We start from the raw sequence: 26,683 nt of genomic DNA, 5'->3' as shown, positions 1-26,683 counted from the left end.
GAACACAAGCTCATGGTGATTCTCCTGCCTCAGCCTCCCCAGTTATAATTGTGATTATAATTGTGATCCACCATGCTTAGATCCATAAATAATTTCAAAAAGAAAGGAGCACTGTAAAAGCAGAAAACAATATGTAGAAATCTCAGCACCAAGTCTGCCTGTAGGCTGCTATGCTTTCCACTATGATAATGGACTAAACCTCTGAAATTATAAGCAGCTCCAATTAAATGCTTCCCATTATCAGAACTGTCTTGGTCATGGTGCCCCTTCACAGCAATGAAACCCTAACTAACACAGGCTTTGGATCTGGATTGACACAAGCCTTTTTAGTCCAGACCTTGAAGTATAGTGGCAATGTTTATAAAGATCTATAGTGCAAAGGAATTTAAAAAAAAGTTTAGGTCCAGGCATGGTAGTCCATGCCTTTAATTCTAGCACCGAGGAGACAGAGGCATGCAGATATCTGAGTTCAAGGCCATCTAGGTCAACTGAGCAAGTTCCAGAACATCCAAGCTTAAGCAATAAAAACAGAAAGATGTAATTGAACAGGGGGCCTTGTTCTAGCCTCAGCAAGCAGCAGAACTTGGCAGCTTCTGCCACATGGTTCTGGCTTTAGAGTCAGGAATAGAAGAAAGAGATTAAGGAATCTCCCTCCATGACTAAGGAAAGTTGCTGAGGCCAGGCATGTGGCATAAGTGTCCCCGCATGGAGGCCCAGAGAAGCCACTGTGAAAAGCCATTGTATGAAGCTGTAAAAGGTCACTGGGTGAAGCTCTGAAGGTGAATCCTGGATTGCCTTGGAGACCCTAAGAGGTTAGAGATATCTGCTGAGGAAAGCTGCTAACAGGGAGTGGAACCAGCCCAGGAGAAAGAAATGTGTTACAGTCAACAAATCTGGAAGGAGTTGGAGATCTGCAGAGCATGACATTAGATGTGGAGATGCAGAGTTTGGAATTTGCTGAGCTGGTTTTTGGTCTTGCTTTGGTCCAGTATTTCCTCACTATCTTATCCTGCCTTTCCTCTATTGTGAAATAGTGTATATCTTATGCCGTTGTATGTGGGAAGTATATTATCTGTTTTTTTTTTTTAATTTTGATTTTATAAGGGATTACAGTTAAGAGATTGTGTGAATTTCAGAAAAGACTGAACTTTGGACTGTTAGACAAGTTTGAGGCTGTTATAGACTATGGAAGAGTTTGAAGTTGGACTGACACATTTTTGCATTATTTTATGGCTATAAGCTTATGGGGGGCCAGGGAATAGAATGTGGTGGTTTGAATAGATATGGCTCCAAAGACTCATGTATTTGAATACTTGGCCTTAGGTAGTGGCAGTCTTAGGAAGGAGTAGCCTTGTAAGAGTAGGTGTTGCCTTGTTGGAGGAGGTGTGTCACTGTGGGGGTGGGCTCTGCCCAGTGTGAGACAGTCCCTTCTGTTGCCTGGGGATTAAAATGTGGAACTGGACACTATGTCTGCCCACATGCTGCCATGCTTCCCATCATGACAGTAATGTAGTAGGCCTCTGAAACTGTAAGCCAGCCCCAATGAAATGATTTCCTTTATAAGAGTTGCCATGGTCACAGTGTCTCTTCACAGCAATGAAACCCTAAGACAACCAGGCACATTTCTAATAAGTTTCTAATAATATTGTGATAATAAAAAAATTTGACTTGCCTTCAAAGAATGTGTAAGGACGTGAATAATTCAGAGTGCTTAAAGGTAACATGATCCTGTAAGTGCTTCCAAAATAGAAGAAGCCGTGATCTAGACCAGGTCTCAGCAGGTGTCCAGAGGAAGTGGTACTAGAGGTCATTCTTGGAGGACAAGGCAAAATTAACCAGCTAGAGGAACAAGGACTAAGATAGTTAAATAACAAAAGCTGGCGCTCCATATTCCAGAAGAGGATACTGAGTTAATATTTGTGAAATAGTGAGAGTGTGCAGAAAGAATGCAGCCTCTCTGGCTGGGCTGGACAGTGCTATCATTGTATGCTGGGTGCCTCCCACACAGATTGGCTAAGTTTTGAAGCTGGCATTGGTGGTACGGATTTCCTATTTCTATATGAGGTGGTTGAGCCACTTTACTAAAGGAGTAAGAGAGAGGCAGAGGACATCAGAAAAAGAATGTCCTACACAGGGCTGGAGTGAGATAACAAAGTGTCTGGTCTGATGGTACAGGACCAAGCTAGGACAAAAGATTTAAAAATCAAGGCAATTGTATTTCTGGCCTTCATCCCTTAGAGGCCGGAGTGCCTGCTATACATAAGCAAAGCTTATGTTCATTTGAGGATATCACTTACTGGATAGTTTTAAATAAATCAATGAAATAAAGTAGAAAAATCATAAGAGTTTCTATGATGGTCTTAGGTGCTCTTGGTGTTTCGGCTCGAGGATCATCTCACCCTACCAATTATTAAGCCAGCTCTGGCTGGAGAGGAATTGACTCTGGACTACTTCTGTCTCTTTGTTTTTTGTTTGTTTGTTTGTTTGTTTGTTTTGTGAGACAAGGTTTCTCTGTATAGCCCTGGCTGTCCTGGAACTCAGAAATCCACCTGCTTCTGCCTCCAAGTGCTGGGATTAAAGGCGTGCACCACCACTGCCGGCTACTTCTGTCTCTTTAACAATTAGAATGTTCTATGCCAAAGACTCATTCAGCATCAGGCTGCAGGATGAGATTTGGAGTAGTGGGATATCATGTAAGGAGACTACAATTTTACAGTCCAAAAGTAGCTGATTTTTTTTGTATGTTTTGTGAACAAAATACAAGCATTCTACCAATTGAACCACATCCCTATCCTATATGCAGCTGAATTTTTAAGTAATAATAGGATGTATTTTATAAATTCATGATGAACCAACTATAGTTTATAAGAGTTTATAAGTAAAAAAAAAAAAAAGAAGAAAAGGAATTGTTTGGATAAAACCCTTTGTAAATACCACTATAACAGGAATTCAAATACCATTAGAAGTATTATCCTTACTTTTGGTAAAATATGCTTTTACCAGATTGATAAGATCTGTTTTCCAATACATGTTGACAAACTGACTAATATTACTAACATCACCTGTGGAGAAGCACCTGCAGGATTTCCTCTCATTATGTGGTTTCGATTTGGCTCAGTAAAGAGGTGGCAGCTGGTGTGAAGTGTGAGCTGACAGCTGTTTGGGAAGCCAGTCTCCTGGCAAAGCCTGTACTGAGGGTGAAACACAGCCTTCCTCTTGCCAAGTCCTAGTGCTTGTAAAGATGTAAAGTTGTAAAGATGAATTGGACGTTCTAAGGCATTTTGTTGTGTGAAAAGTAAAATATAAGTACGGTGAGTTAAATCTTAGACTCCTTTCCACATACCACATTCCAGTAGAAAATATACATGGATTTTGGCACTTGATCAGCATAAATTACTTGAATATTGCACAGGAGCTAATCTGTAGAAAATTGTAATAAATAAAGTAAGATAAAGACCTGCATCTCTCTCCCTTTAAAATTATACTTGTTTTTTGTGTCTCTAATGTTTGAGCATTTGTACTGACTTATTCTTCTCTCTCATGTAACTGTAATAGAGAAAGGAATTATTTGGAATATCTTTTTAAGATTATTTCTCTTCATGGAATACATGTTCTATCATTAATTAGTAATGCATAATTCACTGGAAAAACTCTCCCAAGATACCTTAGAGTACAGCAGGGATCCTTCAGACTATGAAATCATTAACAAATGCAAAGATAATGAAAAGACCCAAGTGTTGGTTTTGTTTGCTCGGCCTCCCAAGTGCTTAGGTTACAGGTGTGAGCTGCACGCCCGGCTCTCAGGACTCTTACATCTAATTTCCTGATTATTTGGAAAGGTGTCCTAGGATCCTTTCTGTCGAGATTGATTGAGTAATAGGCCCTGCCTATTGGAAATAATCTGAAATTCTAATATTAATAAGCTTCCCTTTTATTATTTAAATGTCTTCAGTTAAAAATGTTATACAGTATAATTTACTGTGTTGGTGCCCAGTTTTACAAGTTCTAACACACTTACAAATATGTGTAACTCCCAGGCTACTAAAAACTGGTAATCTTATTTTAAGGGCAACTATTTTTCATTATCAAGTGTATGGGTGTATGTGTGTATCTACATGTTTGTACATACACATGTGTTTGTACAACATAAAACAGTGGATGGTAACTTTCACATATAAATCCCCAAGTACTAGAGGGATCAGAATCAGAAGGAAAAGATACAAGAAAAATAAAGCTATTAGAAGTGGGGGAGGTCACACCAGTCAGAATGGCTAAGATCAAAAATTCAGGTGACAGCAGATGCTGGCGAGGATGTGGAGAAAGAGGAACACTCCTCCATTGTTGGTGGGATTGCAAGCTTGTACAACCACTCTGGAAATCAGTCTGGCGGTTCCTCAGAAAATTGGACATAGTACTACCGGAGGATCCCGCAATACCTCTCCTGGGCATATATCCAGAAGATGTCCCAACCGGTAAAAAGGACACATGCTCCACTATGTTCATAGCAGCCCTATTTATAATAGCCAGAAGCTGGAAAGAACCCAGATGTCCCTCAACAGAGGAATGGATACAGAAATTATGGTACATTTACACAATGGAGTACTACTCAGCTATTAAAAAGAATGAATTTATGAAATTCCTAGCCAAATGGATGGACCTGGAGGGCATCATCTTGAGTGAAGTAACACAATCACAAAAGAACTCACACAATATGTATTCACTGATAAGTGGATATTAGCCCAAAACTTAGGATACCCAAGATATAAGATACAATTTGCTAAACGCATGAAACTCAAGAAGAATGAAGACCAAAGTGTGGACACTGTGCACCTTCTTAGAATTGGGAACAAAACACCCAGGGAAGGAGTTACAGAGACAAAGTTCGTAGCTGTGATGAAAGGATGGACCATTTAGAGACTGCCGTATCCAGGGATCCATCCCATAATCAGCTTCTAAACGCTGACACCATTGCATACACTAGCAAGATTTTGCTGAAAGGACCCAAATATAGCTGTCTCTTGTGAGACGATGCCGGGGCCTAGCAAACACAGGAGTGGATGTTCAGTCAGCTATTGGATGTATCACAGGGCTCCCAATGGAGAAGCTAGAGAATGTACCCAAGGAGCTAAAGGGATCTGCAACCCTATTGTCGGAACAACATGATGTACTAACCAGAACCCCGGAGCTCTTGTCTCTAGCTGCATATGTATCGAAAGATGGCCTAGTCGGCCATCAATGGAAAGAGAGGCCCATTGGACTTGCAAACTTTATATGCCCCAATATAGGGGAATGCCAGGGCCAAAAGAATGGGAATGGGTGGGTAGGGAAGTGGGGGGCGCTATGGGGGACTTTTGGGATAGCATTGGAAATGTAATTGAGGAAAATATGTAATAAAAATATTAAAAATCAAAAAAAAAAAAAAAAAGAAGTGGGGGAGGAGCGAGCAGTGTGAGCCCAACCTGCTTTATGGCCTTGCAAATTTGCATGCAAGGCTTGAAGATTAAAGTCCACCTGGGCTCTAGATCTACCTTTCAGACACTTGATAAAAAGCTGTAAATTATATTGTGTATGTAAAACCAACAGACAGTAGAGGCTATGTTTTTCAAGGGAATGGCTGCTACCATAAAAATTATTCTACAGAAATAAAGGACTGTTAAGTCTGTTGTTGTGAGACACGAAACAGAGATGAGTAAATCTCCTTTTTTTTTTTTCCCTTGGGAAGGAAACAGATAAAAATTTAATTCAAAGTCATTTTGGTGTTGTTAAACTCCGGACAAACCGACAATCATTCTGCCTTCTTCTGATGAAGAAAAATAGGGAAAAAATGTTCATTCCTAAAGTGACCGGACTTTGTCAGGAGTCTGTAACGGACTGAGGAAACGTAGGACAGAGGTCAAAGGATTTTAAAGCAGGACTAAACTTCATGAAGATCTCTGAGTACCAAAAGCGTTAAGTTAGTGGGCATTGGGAGGAGGATGTGCTGCTGGAAAGCATCCATGGGCTGTGTGAATAGGCTACAAATGTATGCCACTGGCCTTGTCAACGTACAACAGATTTTGGACTTTTGCCAGAGGGAGATGAAGTTCTAATCCTAGTGATCCAGACAAAGCCTGTGGTTACTTTAACTCTTGCATGGAATTCCTACAGTTTCTCCAGTAGAAACTAAGCAAGGCTGGAGAGATGACTTAGGGGTTAGGAGTGTTGCTGCCCTTGCAGAAGGCTGGGGTTTGGTTCTCAGAACCTATGCCAGGCAGCTCATACCTGCCTATAACGTGTAGTCCCATGGGATTCAACACTCTTCTGGCCTCCAACCTGAACATACATAGTGTATGTACGTTTGTGTGTGCATACAGGCACACAAATAAAGAAACTAAGACTCTTATTATACCTCAAGAAGGCCTGAAACATTCAAATTCCCAGCTCTAGAAACACCAGTGAAACAAGCTCGTCTTCATGTGCCATGTCATTGGCTGACAAAGGATCCTAGACCAGGGTCTTGGTGTGTCTGTCCATTTTTCCTTTCTCAGTATAGCTTCTGATAAATGGCGAGTGCCTAATTTTATATCAGGTTTACATTTGTCTTTGACAGGAGGTAGGGCTTGTCAAGTTTTTAACTTACAGCCTTAAACATCAATTCCCAAATTGTAAGTTTTTTTCTTTTCTTTTCAAGGGGGAATAGAGTTAGATGCAACCCAGCACATTGCTCAATAAGAACAGATGGTGAAGAGAAGTGTTCTTTAAAGCACTTATTAAACCCAATGGCATTGCTTCCTGCATGCTGGTGGAACTTTTCACTTGTACTAAAGCTCCCTTCACTTGGTTTCTTCTTGCCTAATAACCTGCAGTGGGATTTATTTTAAATACATGCCCAGAGGACCCGATTCAGAAAAACCTGAGGAATAATGCAGGAATCCGAACATTTGGGACATGTGGTGCTGGGTATGAAATCCAGGGCCTTGTGTATAGAGTCTTTACTTTTAACCAAGCACCTGCGATAATTTTGATGTCTTAAGTTAGAAAATCACACTTTCTAAAACATTCTTTCTATTGAAAAGAAGTTTCACTTCCACATTGTACTGGTTATCTTCAGTTGTCAACTCGACACAACCTAGAATCATCTCAAAGAAGCTTCAACTGAGGCGTTGTCTACATCAGAGAGGTCAATGGGATTATCATGCTTACCAAGTGATACAGGAGGGCACAGCTCACTGAGGGTGGCACCATTCCCTAAGCAGGCTGTTTTGGGGTGTATAAAAAAAGGAGCTAAGCATGAGCTACTGAACAAACCAGTGAGCAGTGCTCCTCTGCAGTTTCTGATAGTAAGCCACATTCCTCCATAGTGTGTGCTTTTGCTTTCTGTTTGCGTCCCTGCTCTGACTTTCTTCAATTGCAGACTGTGATCCAGTAATAGAAGCCAAAGAAACCCTTTTTTCCCCACTAGGTTGATTTTGGTTAGAGAATTTTATCATAGCAACAGAAAACAAACTAGAACACACATGTAAAACCTAGGAGTTCTCTTACACAGGGATATATATATATATATATATATATCCATTTTAAAAATTTTATATAATGTAATTTTAAAAAATTATTAGTGCTTAGGTGTGTAGATCAGTGGCAGAGTGCTTGTCCTTAAGGTACAGGGTTGGTTGCAACCTAAGCACTACCAATAAATAAAATAATAAAATTTCTTATGTACACATGTAATTAATTGTTTACCCTATAGAGAAGACCCTGAATAAGACATAAATAATTTTAGCTTTCTTTTTTTTTTCAAGATTTATTTATTTATGTCATGTATGTGAGTATACTGTTGCTGCCTTCAGACATTCCAAAAAAGGGCATCAGATCCCATTACAGATGGTTGTGAGCCACCATGTGGTTGCTGGGAATTGAACTCAGGAACCTCTGGAAGAGCAGTCAGTGCTCTTAACCGCTGTGCCATTTCTCCAGCCTGAATTTTAGGTATCTTAATCGATTTTGGTGTAGGTTTACATACCAGAAGACAGAGGAAAATATGGAGGTTTGGCGAGAGGTTATGAACTTTGAGGCATATTGTTCTTTAGATCTTGGAGAGACTTTATAAATATTATTTATATTAGGGTTCAATAAACCAAACCAAACCCACTCACAGGTTGGCTTTTTGTGGCTAGAAAGCTGGTAGATACATTTGAGGAGGTTTTTTTTTTTTTTAATCAAAAGAATACTAATATTTTGTGGCATGTGAAATCTGGATTTCATGACCCATAAATAGTTTCAAGGGCACACAGTCACGATGACTCATTTCTCTGTTGTCTGTCACTGCTTTTGTACAAGAACAGCAGCACTGAGCAATCATGACTCAATCTGCCAAGCAGACACAGTTCAGTGTTTATGTAACCAACTGTGCCAATATTTTCATGATTTCGAGTCATGGCTTAAAAAGGTTTTATCTGAGCCGGGCGTGGTGGCGCACGCCTTTAATCCCAGCACTTGGGAGGCAGAGGCAGGTGGATTTCTGAGTTCGAGGCCAGCCTGGTCTACAAAGTGAGTTCCAGGACAGCCAGGGCTATATAGAGAAACTCTGTCTCGAACCCCCCCCCCCAAAAAAAAAAAAAGGTTTTATCTGTTTCAGAGGAGGAATAGAAACAATGGGGAGGGAGAAGAAAGAGGAACAAGTAATGGGGTATGGGAATGGGTGAAAAGATCACAGGGAAACCAACTACTGTGTACACTAATTAAAAATAAATTGTGAACAAAGTAAAAAGTCTTCCTTGGTGTAAATAAAAGATTTTAAATCCTGATTTGCAGGGCTAGAAAAATGGAGCAGAGATTAAGAACCCAGGTTTGATTTCTAGTATCCCAAATGGTTCACAAGCATATGTAACTTCAGATCCAGGGCATCTGACATACTCTTCTGACCTCTGTAGGCACAAGGCATACATGTGGTGCCCATACAGGCAAAATACTCATACAGGTAAAAGAAACAAACAAACATACCCTAGTTTCTTCAGAGCTTGTTTTTGTTGATGTTTTGTTTGAGACAAAGTTTTACTCTGTAGCCCAGGCTGTCCTTCCTAAAACAAGCTATGTACCTCAGGCTAGCCTCAGACTTGCAGTGATCCTATTGTCTTACTTTCTCAAATGCTGATTGCAAACATGCATCACCATGCCCAGCTTTCTTCTGTATGAGTATGGCTTCCTTTAATACACAAACAGCTTTAGATAAGTCTAAAAATTGATCTAGTTTTTATTGCCATAGGTTTGTGTCACTATTATTTTGAAAGTACACTATATAAATTATAGGATAAAGCAAATCAATAACTATGTCAATGTTACTGGGAGCCCAAATTTTCAGAGTTTAAAAAAAAATCCAAAAGCTGGCACCAATGTGCACATCTATAATTCCAATATCCAGGAGGTTGAGGCCAGGGTGTCCATATTAGACAAATGTTCTGCCTCTAAAGTAATCCCCAGCTCCTACATTATTATTAATATACTATTTTCATTAATTCTTCAAGAATTTCATACATGTATAAAATGTATTTTAATCACATTTATCCCTCACCTCACCAATTTTGTGGTTTTTTTTTTTGTCGTCATCGTTGTTGTTGTTGTTGTTGTTGTTTCCGACACAGGGTTTCTCTGTGTAGCCCTGGCTGTCCTGGAACTCACTTTGTAGACCAGGCTGGCCTTGAACTCAGAAATCTGCCTGCCTCTGCCTCTGCCTCCCAAGTGCTGGGATTAAAGGTGTGGGCCACCACCCCCTAGAGCAATTTTGTGTTCTTTATTCATATTTTTTAACAAAACACATTGATTCCAGTTTGTGCTACCCATACTCACAGGTGTGCCACCACCCCATGGCTAACCTGCCAGGGGCCACATCCGTAAGAAAACTGTTTCTCAGAGGCTGGACAGGAGAGATGGCTCAGCAGTTAAAGGCACTGACTGTTCTTCCAGAGGATCTGGTTCAAATCCCAGCACCCACGTGGCAGCTCATAAACATCTGTAACTCTAAGATCTGACACTCACATACACATTCATGCAGGCAAAACACCAATTACATAAAATAAGGGTAAATAAATTAAAATAAAACTGTCTCTCCTACTCCGAGAAGCCATCAACTGTTGAGAGCTCCTCATCTAGGGCCCTACATATTATTTTTGTTTTAAGACAGTATTTGATTTCAGATACAAATAGAGTGAACATGTGAAGTAAGTTGCTGGTGGTGAAGCAAGAGATGCAGAAATACAGAAGCATGTCTACTAAAGCAAGAAAGACAAGAACGAGTGACTGCCGCCGCCGCCGCGCTGTGCACCCCTGAATTAGAGGTCATAGTCAATGCAAGTAGTAAGAGAAAGAAGTCAGAGGCATAAAAACTGACAACGAAAAAGGAAGAGTAGTGTTTGGAAACAGCAAAGTTGTTTCCCTAGAAAAGCCAACACAGCAATTTCACTTTATGATAAGAGAACTCAGTAGGACAACAGAGAACAAAAGTATATAGAAATCAATAGTTTTCATTTCTTCAGATTACTTCCAGACCGCCCCCCACCCAAATGTAATGAAAGAAGACTACCCTTGTCATAGAACAAAACTTATGTGATGACTTGTAGCAAATCAAAGAAGAAATGTGGCTCCCTATGCACATAAAAACTCCAAGGCCAGGGGCTGGTGAGATGGCTCAGTGGGTAAGAGCAGCCGACTGCTCTTCCGAAGGTCCGAAGTTCAAATCCCAGCAACCACATGGTGGCTCGCAACCACCTGTAATGAGATCTGATGCCCTCTTCTGGTGTGTCTGAAGACAGCTACAGTGTACTTACATTAAATAAGTAAATAAATAAATCTTTAAAAAAAAAAAAAACCCAAAAAACTCCAAGGCCACAGTGATGGGTACAGAAGGTGGCAAGTAGAAATGCCCAGCCTTGTTAAAGACATCCCTCTGGGCACGGGGTTGTTTCAGTCGGTCTCAGTGGGATGGCTAAGAAGCCATTCATAAAAGGATAACGCTGGGTCTGCATCTTATACAATACACTAGCATAAGTTACAAATGGATCAACATTTAACATAAAAATTATCGTAATCGGTGTGATGGTGCATGCCTTCAACTCCAGCCTTTGGAGGCAGAGGCAGGTGGATCTCTGTGAGTTCAAGGCTAGCTTGGTTTACATGGCAAGTTCCAGGCTAAGCAGGACTGCATAGTGAGACTCTGTCTCAAAAAATAAAATAAAATAAAACCACAATATCAGAAGAATATTTTAATAAGCAACTTACTCAAAATGGGAGGCCATAAAAGTTAAAATCTAGCTGCATAACAAAAGATAAGTGGAAATGTGGGGTTATTTCCAACTCATATGTTTTTATAATAGAAACAAACTGAGAATTCATATTTGTACTTGCAAATGTATACATAAAAATAATCCCTCTAAGGATTTATGAAACAGCAGTCATTTACAGCAGAGATAGGTGCTGACACCTATTGACAGAGGGACAAGAGAAAGAAAACTTTCCACTGTGTAACTTTTCTTTTGTTTTTTTTGAGACAGTGTCTCAGTATGTAGCCATGGCTGTCCTAGAACTCACTCTGTAGTCCAGGCTGGCATTGAACTCACAGAGATCCACTTGCCTCTGCCTCCTAAGTGCTAGGACTAAAGGCACGCTCACCATGTCTGGCTTACTCTACAACTTTTTAAAACATATATATTTAACTTTTGAATTAGATTACTCTCTAGTACAGAGAGTCTATAGATATACACTTGAAGTCCTAATATGACAACCACATCCAAGTAACGGGCTGGGTGTCGTGGTGTAGGCTATAATCCTAGCACTTGGGAGGCAGAGGCAAAAAGATTTCAGTGAGGCAAACCTGGACTACACAGTGGATTTAAGCCCGGATGCAAACTGCAAAACAAAACTCAGTCTCAATAAAACAAAACAAATATACTCATTTTAATTTGTTAGTCCTTGCAGTGCTTTGAAAAAAATGTAAATCATAGTAGAAAACTACAGAGCCTTACTATGTAACCTTGAATTTGCTTGGAGCAAGCACATAGCCCAGCAACAGAAACCAAAGATACTTTGCCTCCAAAAGATAAAGGGTGAGTGTGAACTGACTCCCCAAAGTTGTCCTCTGACCTCCAACATGTGCCACGGGTATGTGCACCCCCATACTAATTTCAAAAAAGAAAGATGTGTATTATGTAATATTTCCACTCATTAGAATTATTAAAAGGAAAATGAATTAGCCTCAGTTCTCAAGTGCCAGGATTACCAGTGCGAGCCACGCCCCCTACCCCGCCCCAGCCAACAAGTGCCTCTTGTCTAACTCTAAAATCTTTTTTTTTTCAAGTCCTGTCTATATTCACATTGTTGTTCGACCACGTTCTCAGCGTAAGGAGAAAGATCATCAGTGGAGCGCACAGCCGACCGTACCTGTTGTTGATCGTATCAGGGACACGTATCTTCAGTTCTTCTGTGATCTCTCTCATCACCCTCTGGTAGCCAGACATTCCTGGGTCTTTGATATAATGGGTGTTGTGTCTCATTAAATATTCCCCCAAATAATTAATTGGATCAAACTTGGTTGGGATGTCAGCTTGGCTCAAAAGCTTCTTCTTCTCCACCTGCATCAGCATTTGTTCCACTCCGGGAACCAAGGTGGGTAGAAGCTTGTCCAGCAGGTACGCCCGGGTATTCAGTGTCATGCTTTCAGGATTGAACCACTCTTTAGCCAAGTCATCCCTAGGGAGCTTTTTTGTAACCTTCTTTTCCTGTTCCTTCTTCAGTTTATCATTCTCTAATATTTTCTGTTGCGTGGCCTGGGCTCTTTCCTCTATCCTCAAATTAAGATTTTTCTTCCACGGCAGCTGTACTTTGGACCTCAGATCACTTTCGTCTATACCAAGAATCACTTTTGCAGGCTTTTTAAGCATAACATTACTGGAAACTGCAGGGGAGTCCTTTGTTGAACCAGCTGAGAAGGAAAAAGTAGATACATGTAAGAAGTACTAGGACTGTCGTGCTGCAGAGGTGACGGAAGCTGAGCGTTCGTTTATACTGCTCTTGCAGAAGACCCTGGAGGGTCCTCAGGACAAATTTCCCAGGGACCTGTTAACTACTGCTCCAGAGGGATCAGATGTCTTAGGCACCTGGGGGCACCTACACTCGTGTGCACATGTCCACACACAGATACACATACACATAATTTTTAATTAAAATACATAATACTCGAAATCTAATTTAATTGGTGACTTTAGGATAGAGTTAATAACAATAAAAACCTCAAATAGTTTCACATCCTTTTTACATGGCTTACCTGAACACCATCATCAAAACAAAAGCCGGAGGATGATCATTTGAACCATAAAAGCACCTGCTATTGACACAATCAGGAGTCAGTCGAGCAACTCAGAGCCTTTATTAAGTAATTCTCTGTTGCTACTCTCTGCTCTCTTTATCTCTGAGACGAGGTGGACCTCCAACTCCATCCAGCTCCAGTCCCTTTCTCCCATCCCCCTTCCTCCCTCATTTTCTCCTCCCCCTTCCTTCCTTCCTTTCTTCATATGACTATATTAGAGATGAGAAGCAGGAGATAAAGTTGAAAGAAAAACAGAAGACACGGGAAGGAGATGAGATCCTGAGGGTCAGAGAGGTAGAATGAGCTAAGATATTTCAGAGGGCACAGTAAATGGGAGATACTCCATCTAACGGCCTCCTTCATCCATGGAAGAAAATAAATACTGCTAAAACGAAGGACCAATGGGATCCTAGAATTGATGTGAAAGAGTAAAAAATATAAAATAACTGCCATAAGGGTGGGCAGAATACACATATATCTAGTTTTCCAAACAATTTTGGCAGTCTAATGAAATGAGAATGAAAGTAACCCATTTTTTCATGACATCAGTACATAGATTCATAAGGTTTCTATTCTGGTGGAACTGAATTGACCCTGGGGGCCCAGGATACGGCTGGCTCACACTCTGAACAATAAACTACCAGATATGTTCTTCTGTTCCCATGATTGCTGAGCTGACTGGATTGGGAGAATTAATGGTAATATTAAGGTGTGTTTTGTTTTGTTCTTCTGACATAGCCATGAAGATAAAGTACTTTGGGATCTTTTCAGATATTAGCCACTGAAGAATAATATAATTAGCCACTGAGCAGAATAGGATTGTGTGTACCCATTTCTATGCTACTTCATTTTGCTTCTGTTATTTTGTGGATGTATACAAAAGTAGAATCATATCTGAAGTTTTTTTCTATATTAATTTTTAGTATAACTGAAAAGTAGCCATTGAGACATTTTTAATTAGTAAGAACTCTCAATAAATACTGTTGCTGAGATAAAAGGACAAGATACAGAGCCTCTGTAATTTCCTAGTAATGGCTGTTGTAAAAGCCTATTTTTTATTATGAAATATTCAGACCTGCAAGGATGATAATGATTTACTAAATATATATGTATCTAGTCTCAGCTTCTCATGCTTTTTACCTTGACAGAAATACTATTCTAAATTTTATGCTTACCATCTCCTTTTATTTTAATATGTTTTATTATATCTAACTGATATATATTGTTCTCATTTTAAATTTTATGTAATTGTTTCATATTACCCCCTATCAAGCCTTTTAATGTTTGATGTCATAATTAGAAAAGTTATCTTCATTGATAGGTATAAGCTACTTCATTTGATTTTTCACTGTGGGACAACAATTTAGTATTGATTATATCACAGTATATTTATCCTTTCTCATTTTGCTAGATATTTGGATGTTTCCAGTTTTTTTTTTTCTTGTAACAAATAATCCTAAACAAAAACTATTGCATGTATCTCCCTTTCTACACACGTTTCTTTAAGGGATATCACCAAGATTGTTTTTTTTGTTTGTTTGGTTTTTGTTGTTTTTTTTTTTACTTCTAAGCATTTATTTTGTGTGTGTTTGGAGGGTACTATGGTCGTAGTTTGTGTGTGGAGGTCAGAGAACAACTTTCAGTTCTTTCTTTCTGCAGCTTGTATTCTATAGAAGTAATTCAGGTTGTCAGGCTTAATGGCAAGTGACTTTATCCTCTGAGCCCTCTCTCCAGCCTCTATTACAGATATTGTTATTCTAGGATGCTGTAGTATGAATGCTTGTGTCCCTGCAAAGTCTATTTAATGGAACTTAATATGATAGTACTATGAGGTAGGGTCTCTGGGAAGTCTTCTGAAGACGCTACCCTCAAGGATGAGTTAGTACCCTACAAACAGGCTAGACTGGGGATGGACAGATGGCTCAGTAGTTAAGAGCATTTATCGTTCTTGCAAATGATTTACGTTCAGTTCCCAGCATCCATATTGGAGAGCTCACACAGGCTGTAATTCCAGTTTCAGGGTACCCAGTGCTCTTTTCTAGTCTCCCCAGGTGACTGTACATGTGTGGTACATTCAGACTCACACAGGCACAAACACACATACACATACATTTAAAAAAATATGTAACAAGGTCTAGCGAGAACTACCTAGGCCACATTGTTGTCCCTACCACCTCTGTCATTTGAGGGCCCAGTGTGCTCATCTCCTGTGGAGGATATTGCATTCAAAGTACTATGTTGGAAGCAAAGACTGAGGCCTCAAGTAGACATCAAATCTGTTTATATCTTGCTTGATCTTAAGACTTTCCAGCCTCCATAACTGTAAATAAAAAATTTATGCTGCTTGTAAGTTAAATTTATGCTGTTTATAAGTCGCCCTAGCCTGGGTTTATTTATTTATTTATTTTTTATAAAGCAGGAAGTACCCAAAACATAAGGTCTTAAGTACAAGTATTCCATCTTCAAGAAACCACCAACCACCAGGCAGTGGTGGCGCGTGTCTTTAATCTCAGCACTTGGGAGGCAGAGGCAGGCGGATTTCTGAGTTCGAGGCCAGCCTGGTCTACAGAGTGAGTTCCAGGACAGTCAGAGCTACACAGAGAAACCCTGTCTCAAAAAAAAAAAAAAAAAAAAAAAAAAAAAAGAAAGAAAGAAAGAAAGAAAGGAAAAAGAAAAAGGCTTTGCTGCAGAAAAGTCAATACTGAGAAGAATAAATTTTATCTTTTTTTCCCAAGGGAAAAATGAAACAGTCCGTGAGGAAGCCCTGCAGCCCCTCTTGGGTCCAATGGTAGATGGTATTTACGAACCTTCTTCAGGCTTTTATTTCCTCTGTGGCCAAATCACTTATTCCAATCAGAGGAAGTTGTAGAGGGGTCACATATGGCTTTCTCATCTGTCAGTTGGATTTGCAAATAAAGTGGTCTCTGGGTGGGGGCGGCGCGGGAGGGGAGGGGATGCCCCCACTTTGTTTTGTCACGGTGATGGTCAATGTCCACTGCCAACCAGAAAAAAATCTAGAACTGCTCTGACCCCTGGGCATGCCTGTGGGGATGGGGCTGTTGTCTGGATTGTATAACTGAGGAAGGAAGACCTATTCACTGCAGGCAGCTCATTCCTGATGGTGATCCCAGACTGTATGGGTGGAGAAGGCCAGATGAGCCCTGAAGCTCATTCATTAATTGCATTGCTCTCTGCTCTTCAGGGTAAATAGGATGGGACCGGCTGCTTCAAGTTCTTGCCGCCACCTGGACATTTCTGCAGACTTGGAGACTGACTGAGACACCAAATTCCCCTCACCCCGAGCTTCTTTCATAAGGGTATTCTTATCACAGCAACAGAAAACAAAACTAAAATACTCACAGTACTTATTAGTATATAATCCTTATCCTTTTATCTTTATGTACTTTTTAGAAAAGTATGAAAGCAATTGTTTTAAGTCTGCAGACTTTAATGTACTTGCTTTTCTCTTGCTCGATTTTAGAGTCGTGTTACAGATATACAGCAACTTAATAGCCATCTACAATGGCTTGTTAATAAACCCACCAGTAAGTTACAATGTTCTCTCTATTCATTGCCAGCCTGCTAGTGTGGTAGGCCACTCTAGGTTGCTAAGCAATAATCCTAGTTAAACACTTCTCCTTTGGAGCCATAAAAATCAAAAAGAAGGGAGGCGCAGCAGTGGGAGGGGCAATAAGTCGGGAGTCTATCTGAAGCTGCCTTTCCCCTGCATGACTTTGGAATTCAAGGATCACAAGTTGTGGAAGTGCCCCAAGGGCAAGTTAGCTTAGAAGCTTAATTGAATATAGTTTAAATGGGGTTTTCAGTAGTCTGTGCTTTGGCACTCCTTTCCAGACAGACTGATGGCTTCACTTACATGCCACTCAGTAAGTGATGATTGATCTCCCACTATGTCCCGGGTATTATTTGAAGTATTAGAGTGCTCTTACACCAATGTTCAAACCTTCTTACCCACTAGCCAACTTCTTTTTTAAAGCAATTTTAATTTCTTATTATTTTTTGAAAATGAAGAATATTTCTATCTTATATATAGCCAATACACTACACTTACATCATTCTTTACAATTTGCAAAAGTCATTCATATACACTAACTTGTTTAAGGTTAAAAAGATATTTCTGGGTGTAGTAGCACATGTCTTTAATCTGAGCATCCCACTCGTGAGGCAGAGGCAGGCAGATCTCTGTGTTCCAAGCTGGCTTGGTCTACATAGTAAGTTTCAGGCCAGCAGGGCTACATAGTAAGATCTTATCTCAAAAACAAACAAATAAAAATTGAACTACATTGCTTAATTCAGTATTATGATACCATTGGTGTCCTGCCCTGTAAAAGAAAGTACTAGGGAAGGAAGAGAAGAACTAAGAAATAGGGAAGGGGGGGGGGAGATCAAGAGACATATAGAAAAGGAAATGACTGCAAAAGAATGGAAAACTAGAAGAAAAAAAGAGTAAAGCTACCAAAATGACAGCATGAAGGCCAAGCTGTTAGGTGAGTTTATTAGCATTAAGTTCTGCTCATATATTACTGAGGCACGAATACTTTCAACTCTAGGAAGGCACATGGAAGAATCCCTTGTTCATAATTTGAAATGGCCAGACTTCAAACGTAACATATTGAATTTACTGCACTTAATGCATGGCTCATTGCTAGGCATACTTCGTGTGGAATCTAGTTAAGGATATAAGTGGGAATTGAGTAATCCCTATTATCATAAGCCTCAACAGATTCTTTTGGTAACTTAACATCCTTGGGGCTGGCTACTGGTTTGCTGAAACTGGCCTGGCAGTTCTTGACAAGCTATGTGCTGCTCTTTGAACACAGGCCCTTCTGAATCCCAGCTGCCCAGGCCTTGCTATCAGCATTTCTCAACATGATGTGATTGCTTAAAAAGGACCAGCAATCCCAGCAAACAGCACTGGAGCTGAAAGTCAGTAGATGCAGGAACTTGGAGTTTCCTGCCGAGCTTTGTTAATCTTTGGGCTTGTGAAATAAGAACAGAGCTGGGGAATGATAGGTTATGTTTAAGGATTTCTAAAATGAAAATTAGTCTCACAGCTCAAAAAAGACAATGGCTGGTATAAAGAACTGACATAGCACTCAGCCACAGTATTTTCTGTACATAGACAAGAGTTTCAATGCACTTTGGTAGCTGGTTGGCAAGATAGCATAATTTTGACAAGTATATAACAAGGAAGGTGACACTTCCTCTGACACATTGAAGCTGTAATAACAGCTTTTCTTCACACTTCATGTGTGTATGTGCATGTGTGTGTGTGTATAGTATTATATATATACATATTTATGTTAAGAAAAATTCTAAATATACCTGATTATCAAGTAAATGGAGCACCATGTCTCGTTTGATATCATACAGAGCAACCATGATGTTTTCCATACACACATGCTGAGAGAAACAGAGCAACGGATGGAACACACTTTCTTCCACTACACATAGAAAAGAAATAGAAAGTTCCAGAACAGGAAAGTAGACAGAGACTCAATTTATACTTTTGGGGGGAGGGGGTGGGGAGCAATAAATTTCTTGGCAGAATGCACATATGAAGTCATGCAGGTATAATTTGTCCACAAACTAATTAAATACTTCATTGAATTTATAATCAAGTTCCTTGCTCACAGTCCTGTCTGGCATGTTTTAAATGAAAAGTTAATGTTTAAAGCTGGCTCAAGTAATTAAGGGAAATACAAAGTGTACTTCTGGGTTATTGCTGGTGGGAGAAAGGAGGAGGAAGTTAAAATCAGGCAGTGCAGGAGTACTGTCAGGTGAAGAAGGACAGGTAAAGACTTGCCAGAGGCTTTCAAAGTTAGCCAAAATAGAGGGACTGCTAAGACAGCTTCGGTAGGCAAAGGCAGTTGCAGGCAAGCCTGACAGCTGACAGCCCGAAGCCTACTGCTGGAGTCCACATGGTGAGAGGACAGAATGAACATTTGCAAGTTGCCCTCTGACCTCCCCGTGTGTACCATCAACACACACTACATAAAGAAGTAAATAAATAAAGCTGGAAACTGTAGAAACAACACTGAGGAAAGCAGGAGTGGAAGGGCCAGAGGTGATTGACAACTCCAAGGAAACAGCATCTTCCAGGCACAACAGGGCTGACTGATGCCCATGTGAGCCCACAGAGGTGGTGGCAGCGTGCACAGGACCTGCATGGGTTCAAGCCAAACAAGGAGGTTGCAATACTGAGACAGGGAAATGGACACGGGGCCCCATCCATCAGGAAGAAGTTAACTGCAAGTGATACTCACTGGCAAAGAGGAAGTGAGTTTCCTCCAGTGCACAGTCACTGGGCACATCACCCACATTGCAGGGCAGCCCCATGCCTAGTTGCCAACACAACATGAACTTGATGGTGCTTTGATGGACTTTTTGTTTGGCATTTTTTTGTCTTATTGGTCTTTTGTTTACTTTTATTTTCATTGTGTGTGTTGTTCTGCTTTTGTTTCTTCTTTTTTGTTTTTGTTTTTAGAGAGAGAACATAAAGTTGTGTGGGTTGTGTTGGTGGGTAGAATTTGTGGAAGAAAAGTACGATCAAAATATATTGTATCGAAAATTACATTAATTAAATTTTTAATAAAAAGAAGAATATTGAGAATTAAAGGATTGAGAACAGATGGGGCCAAGGGAATGGAGAAGAAGAGGATTAATAAGTGAATTAATCAAAAGCAAGGATGTGTGAAAAAGCCTTATGAAAATCTGCCTGTTATCAATTTAATTTCAAAATATAACTTTAAAAAAGAGTTTTGTTTGAGTGAAATTGCCCTGCATGGGTAGTCAGTGTTGCTCCCAGGATACATGTGTTATTAAATAAAAATCACATTATAATACTTAAACAAAAAAGAGGCAGAAACTGGATAAAGTGCTCCGCAGTAACTAAAGCTTGCTGCCCCTGCAGAGGACCAGACTCAGTTCCCACCACTCATATTGGGAGGCTCACAGTCACCTGTACCTCCAGCTGCAGAGGTTCCAATACCTTCTTGGTACCTGCTTGCATGTTCACTTATACACAGAGACATAACTAAATAATGAAAATGCACATACATAAAAGTAAATAGAAAATAGAAAGACAAACTGAAGGTTGGAAAGTTTTAAGGGTATACATAATGTATATTAATAAGAAAAAATAATAGCTAGGCAGTGCTGGCGCAAGCCTTTAATTCCAGCACTTGTGAGGCAGATTTCTGAGTTCGAGGCCAGCCTGGTCTACATAGTGAGTTCCAGGACAGCCAGGACTACACAGAGAAACCCTGTCTCGAAAAAAAAAAAAAAAAAAAAAAACCCAAATAGTAAATAATTTCTCCTAATTCATCTAAAGGAAAAACAATTCGGAAAAGCATTTGGAAGTTATGACTGTCAACTACACAATTTTACAGATTAAAATTGCTTTTTAATTACTATTTTAATTCAACCTAAACAAGCTAAACACACTTAAACATCCAAGTGTTTGGGTGGAATTGGAATTGATGGGATTTATAATGAAATTTCTAAATGTTAAATATTGTAAAATATTTCTGTTGGTACAGAATTTCACAAAGTATATGGATTTAGAAATGGCTATAGAGGAAGAAATGGATGTCTTGTATACTTTGCTGTCTTTTTGATCCTGTAAACTTCCAATCTTTATAATTATGTGAAATTTTGGTAAAGGATAGGACTATGGGTGGCTTTGGGTTATAAAGAATAAATGTACCATCAAGCATAAACAAGATAAAAAAACAATAAGCAAACCAGATCATAGAAGTTTTCATTTTTATAGGTTGCCTGCTAGAAACCTTTTTAGCTCTTAGTTAAAAATTCTCTTTAATTAATTAGCAGAGAATAAATAGTCATGAAGATGCCTCAAAAGTATTTGTAGAGGGCAAGGAAATCATCTTTACCTACTGCTTAAATTAGGTATACAGGATCCTCTCAGGATCTTTATTTATGTAGCAGAGGACTGCTTCATCTGGCATCAGTGGAAAGGGAGGTGCTTGGTCCTGTGGAGGCTTGATGCCCCAGAGAAGGGGGATGCTAGAGTGGTGAAGCGGGGAGTGTGTGAGTGGGTGGGGGAGCACTCTCTTGGAGGCAAAAGGGAGGGGGATGGGAGCGTTTGTGGAGGGGAGACCAGGGAAGGGGGATAACATTTGAAATGTAAACAAATAAAATGATTAATAAATAAAAAAAAAAAACCTTGAAAAATGCCTTCCTGTTTGTTACTTTAAGATTCAGTTGTGTCAGGAGAAAGGCTATTTCTGTACCTTGGAATTTCATATCAACCTTTGCCTTTTCTGTCACTTGGTTGCTAGTTTCTGAATCAACATCACTTGGTGGATTTGTTGATGGCTATGAAAGGAGAAAAGAAACAAAGTTTCAAAATGAATTGCTTTTCCTTAAAGCTGTATTGGCTTTCTTTCAATTAGGAGAGTTACTTTGTGGAGTTACTAAACATTCCTTTGTACTCCTAAGAGGTAAACCACATGTCAGTTTCCTGCGTTTACATTTTCAAATCTATTAACTAAACACATCTTATTGCCAATGAAATGATACGCTTGAGATACCATTCCAGTGGTACGTTGATTCCTGAATTATACAATACTTCCTATGAACATAATTTAGGCCATCTCATAGTTATATTTGACCTTTAAAAAGCCACCTTCCAAAAAGTGCTAGAATCATCTTCTCACCTGAGTTAAAGCAAATTAAAGATTAACTTTATGAAGAATGGTGGCATTGTGGGATTTAATACTTTTAATGCTCCTGTATGTAATAATAGGATCTTTAAAAAAAATTGTGTTAGTCAACTTAGTTTGAATCCCTGTAACTAACTAATCTCAGTTGCCTCCTTCTAAAAGTGTATTCTTTGCCTTGTAACCTTGCATTTTTAAAAGCAAAGCTAAGTGATTAATGTAGAGATTATATTTTCAGCATGATAACGAAGTCACCCTAAAGGCTCCTTCCATCCACGAGGGGAGCAGCTGCTCTGATGTTAGAGAGCAGCCAGCCATTGTTTAGATAATTTACCTGCCTGTGTGAGTTTCCTGTAACTGAAAACCCATCAGCTTAATAATCAACCTGGATTTGCACTTTGCCCTTGCCCTCTCATTTTGACCATCCACATTTTTCCTTCTTCATAAGAAGTTATGCAGGCGGCTTACTCGGTCATACAGCTATCTGATTACTCAGGGAGCTCTACCTCCTTTTCGCCCTCTTTGTCCTCTTCCTCCTTTTCGTCCTCTTCCTCTTTTTTGTCCTCTTCCTCTTTTTTGTCCTCTTCCTCCTTTTTGTCCTGTTTGTTCTTTTCCTTCTTTTTGTCCTTTTTGTTCTTTTCTTCCTTTTTGTCCTTTTCCTCCTTTGTTTCTTTTAAGTCCTTTTCATTCTTTTCGTCCTTTCTGTCCTTTTTGTCCTTTGAGGAGTCCTGCTGCTGTTCCCTGTCTTCTTTTCCATTGTCCTGAAATTGGAACAGCATCCATAAATGTTCTCAAGAAGGGCCTAGGAGCTCAGCTAACACTGAATGTTCTGATATATTAAATGTTTTCTATTTTAATTATATTATATATTTATATCTTTATTTATATATAAGATATAAATGTATTTTAATATAATTCACATGAGTAAGTTTAATCCTCAGTAAAATGATAGAAAGTAGCTATATTTAAAACTTCCAACAGTTATAAAGACCTGTTAGCCGGGTAGGGTGGAATATGCATAGCATCCTCACACTTGGGATGCTTCAGACAGTAGGATCATGCTAAGTTCTAAGCCAGCCGGAGCTACATAGCAAAACGTTGTCTCAAATAATACAAAACAATAATAATACCCAAATAGCATTATAATTAAGAAGCACAGCCAACTAGAAGCAGGTCACTATGATCCAACTGTTATTTTGAATCCTACATTTTTAAACCCCAAATATCTATCAAAGCTTGCTACACAATATTTTAAGGAAAAAGAAATATTAAAGTGTTGCAGTAAGACACTGTATCTTGGTCTTCTGAAGAACTGAGTCTCAAACCCTCTCATAAATGGCTAAGAACAAACATAGGACAGGAACCTGGTCAGGCTTGGACGGATCTTGAGATGTTGATTCACTCATTTGACCACTAACAAAAAAAAAGCTACCAAATGATACTGAGAAGTAAACCTTACAATATTAACAACCAAAAGAGAGAAAGCAAATGTTAACAAGCAGCAGAGATACTCTGAATGGTGATAACCTCTGTCATTTCCTGACCCACCACACCCTGGCATTCTACTGAATGCTCATACATTCTCAACTGCTGAACTGTCCAAGTGCACAGCTGTTATTACTGTTACTGACCAGAGACCCCCCCCCCAAAACAAGGCCGCCATCACATTCACCACCACTATCATCTGAAATAATAATAATAATAACAATAACAATAATAATAATGCAACTGACTCTTTAAACATTGTCATCTTCATTAACTTTATCTTTGGAGACAAGGTCTTACTATGCAGTGCAGGCAGACTTTAATGCTTGATCCTCTTGCCTCAGCCTCCCAAGTGCTGGGATTACAGCCATGTTGTGCCATCCCAACTTCTCCATTAATTTTTTTTACATAATAATTAAGGCATAGAAGACCTTTGATGTCCCCCTAATTAACATGCGAAAGATAAATTACAGTATGATACACTCCATAAAAAGCTTTTTAAACCCTTGGTGAGGGGGGGAGTTCTTTGAGGAATATGATTTATCTGGCTTATTTATTCATACTGAGAAACTAAAATAACTTCCACTTCACAGAAAATGATTGCATTTCCAGTGACAAATTATAAAATCATTGCTGTGCCAAGTATCGTGTCATAGTTTGATTACATACGGGCGGTGCTATGCAAAAAGTGAATTCTTGCTGGGTGTGGCAGAGGACGAGAATGACCCTTAGGTGACCCCTGGACCCCTGTACTCAAGAGGCTGAACAGGAGGATCTCCAATGCCAGGCCAGCGGGGGCTACATTGTGAGATCTTGTCTCAAAAAGAAATTATATGCATGTGGTCTCTGCCTCCTGGGAAGTGACAATCTAGGTATTCCATGAATTCCAGTGAAATAAACTAATAGTACTGCCACTGGAGAGAATAGATTACAACATTAAGTAAGCTGCCTCAAAGCCTTTAAAAATAACTTTTTTTTTAATAGAAAACAGAATTGTGTGTTCAGTCCTAACCATATATTGCTTGCTTGTAATTGTCAATCTCCTGAAACTGATAAGAAGTTTCTTTTATTTCTTGTTAAAATCTATTTTGTTTAGAAGTACTCAGAAAAGTCAGTTCAACTAGCTGCACTGAGAATCTTCCTCTCTGCGAGTGTTTCCTGGGGTTTAAACCAAGGAGTGAGTTTCCAGTTTAGCAGGGGGAGAAGAGTGCAAGTCAGCCTGCAAGGTGTAAAGGTGGCGGTGCGCACAGCACATTAGGGGATAAGTAGGGATGTTTCCTGTGGCAAAGACACAGAATTCAAAGATTGATTCTTGAAGGACTAGTTTTTTTAAAATGTGTACAAAGGAGAGGGGAGGGTATTTGTAGCAGAAGAAACATAGATTCAAAAATAAAGAAGACGAGGCTTTAAAAATACCTGGACTCATATAAATAAAAATAGATACTATTTTTTAAAAAAGTACCTGGAGTTGTAGGCTGAAGAGTTGGCTTAGCAATAAAGAACATTGATCGTTCTTGCAGAAGACCTGGGTTTAGTCCTTAGTATCTAAGTGGTGGCTCCTAACTGTCTGTAACTTCACTTCCAAGGACCTGACTCTTTCTTCTAACTTACTGGGGCACAAGATATGAAAACGGTGCACATACATATTTATGGGAAAAACACTTATAAACAAACGAAAATAACCCATTAAGGATATAGTATTTACAGCCAAATGTAAAGAATCATAATATATTGAGGCATTTGGATTTTACTATGTACTTTTAAAACAGAGGTACATGTTAACAAATTATTGTTTTAAAAAGTTAATTCTGCCAGCAACATTGAGTTTAGACTGTATTGTGAAAGACTTGAAAAAAAAAAAAAAAGAATCCCAGCACTTGTGAGGCAGAGGCAGGTGGATTTATGAGTTCGAGGCCAGCCTGGTCTACAGAGTGAGTTCCAGGGCAGCCAGGGCTATACAGAGAAACCCTGTCTTGAAAACAAACAAACAAACAAACGAAAAAAAAGAAGGTATATCTTGCATCTCAAATATTGCACTACCGTTGCTCTACTAGACATTGTTAGCATACAATCTTTCTAGCAAGGTTATATTAATAGCCCTATTTTAAAATGCAACAAAACAGAGATTTTGATTAATTTGCCTAGTCACATGTAAATTAGGTCAGAATTGCACACAGTATCTTGAAACTAGTCCTTGCAACACTAATTCAACTTTTGAGTATTTAATTACAGTAATCTATAGAGTTACTGAAAGAATAAGTTGATGAGTAGAAAATTAAATTGTTGAGACAGTTCCTAGGAAATAGGAAATTATTTATGAAAGTTGAAGTGGTAGCATTAATGTAAACTGCTCTAAAAGTTGGGACAATGCTCTCCAAATATTCTTAATAATTTGTTGAACTATTACATTGAGCAAAACATATACCATATTGGCTATGGTATATATGTGTGTCTATATATATATGTGTGTGTGTGTGTACATACATACATATATGTACATATGTAAAATACATGTATTTCCTGCACAGACCTCCTAAGACCTTTGGAGTTTCCTGAGTGATTGGAACATCTGGTTCTTTTTTGGGTAATGGGGGCATCTTTCATTTAAGGTGACTTTCTAATGTGATTTGCTGGGCTCTTGGGTTACCTTAGGATAGGGGATGATTTTGCTAAATGAGCCTAATTTGTTATTATAGGTTGGAACTTTTAAATGCATCTCCAATGTCAGGTAGAACAGAAGAGGGAAAGGTTGAGCTGATGCTAATGGCCAATGAGAATATCAATGACAGCTTCATAATTAAGCTCCCAGAGTTTGAAGAACTGGTTACTGAACACACCTTGCCTTAATCATGTCTTTGTCTGCCTATTCATTTGTCCTTTTGTGTGTCCTTTATATTAAACTAGTAAATGTAATTATTTCTATGAGTTGTAGGAACAAATCATATCAAAGGTGGGACTGGTAGGGACAGGAACTATGGTTTGCAGCGAGTTTAAGTATACTAGCTTTAACTGGAGTGAAGAGGAAGTAGTCTTGAAGGACTAAATCCTCCACCTGTGAGCTATGAAAGGATAGTGTCAGGACAGAACTGAATTCTCTAGCTGGTGTCTGCTGGAGAATTGTTTGAGGAGAAAAAACCCTCAACTCATCTGGTCACAGAAGTGC

General features: G+C 39.3%; 1 protein-coding gene across 1 annotated transcript in view; it reads right to left on the bottom strand.

Annotated features, from left to right (window-relative positions):
* Efcab5 (EF-hand calcium binding domain 5) overlaps positions 1 to 23,573 on the bottom strand; it is a 111,367-nt gene extending 87,794 nt beyond the window's left edge. The window contains exons 1-4 of the mRNA XM_021178008.2: positions 23,400 to 23,573; positions 22,542 to 22,796; positions 21,607 to 21,691; positions 12,409 to 12,949 (exon numbers count right to left, since the gene is read on the bottom strand). Coding sequence (XP_021033667.2) covers positions 12,409 to 12,949; positions 21,607 to 21,691; positions 22,542 to 22,796; positions 23,400 to 23,441 — 923 coding nt within the window. The 5' untranslated portion in view covers positions 23,442 to 23,573. The remainder of the gene's footprint in view (positions 1 to 12,408; positions 12,950 to 21,606; positions 21,692 to 22,541; positions 22,797 to 23,399) is intronic.
* Between the last annotated feature and the right edge of the window lie 3,110 nt (positions 23,574 to 26,683).

The sequence above is a fragment of the Mus caroli genome, unplaced genomic scaffold, assembly GCF_978045245.1.
Source record: "Mus caroli unplaced genomic scaffold, Mus_caroli_1 scaffold_13, whole genome shotgun sequence".
NCBI classification, from domain to species: Eukaryota; Metazoa; Chordata; class Mammalia; order Rodentia; family Muridae; genus Mus; species Mus caroli.
Note: the sequence above shows the minus strand (reverse complement) of the source record. Positions and strands in the feature narration are given on the sequence as shown.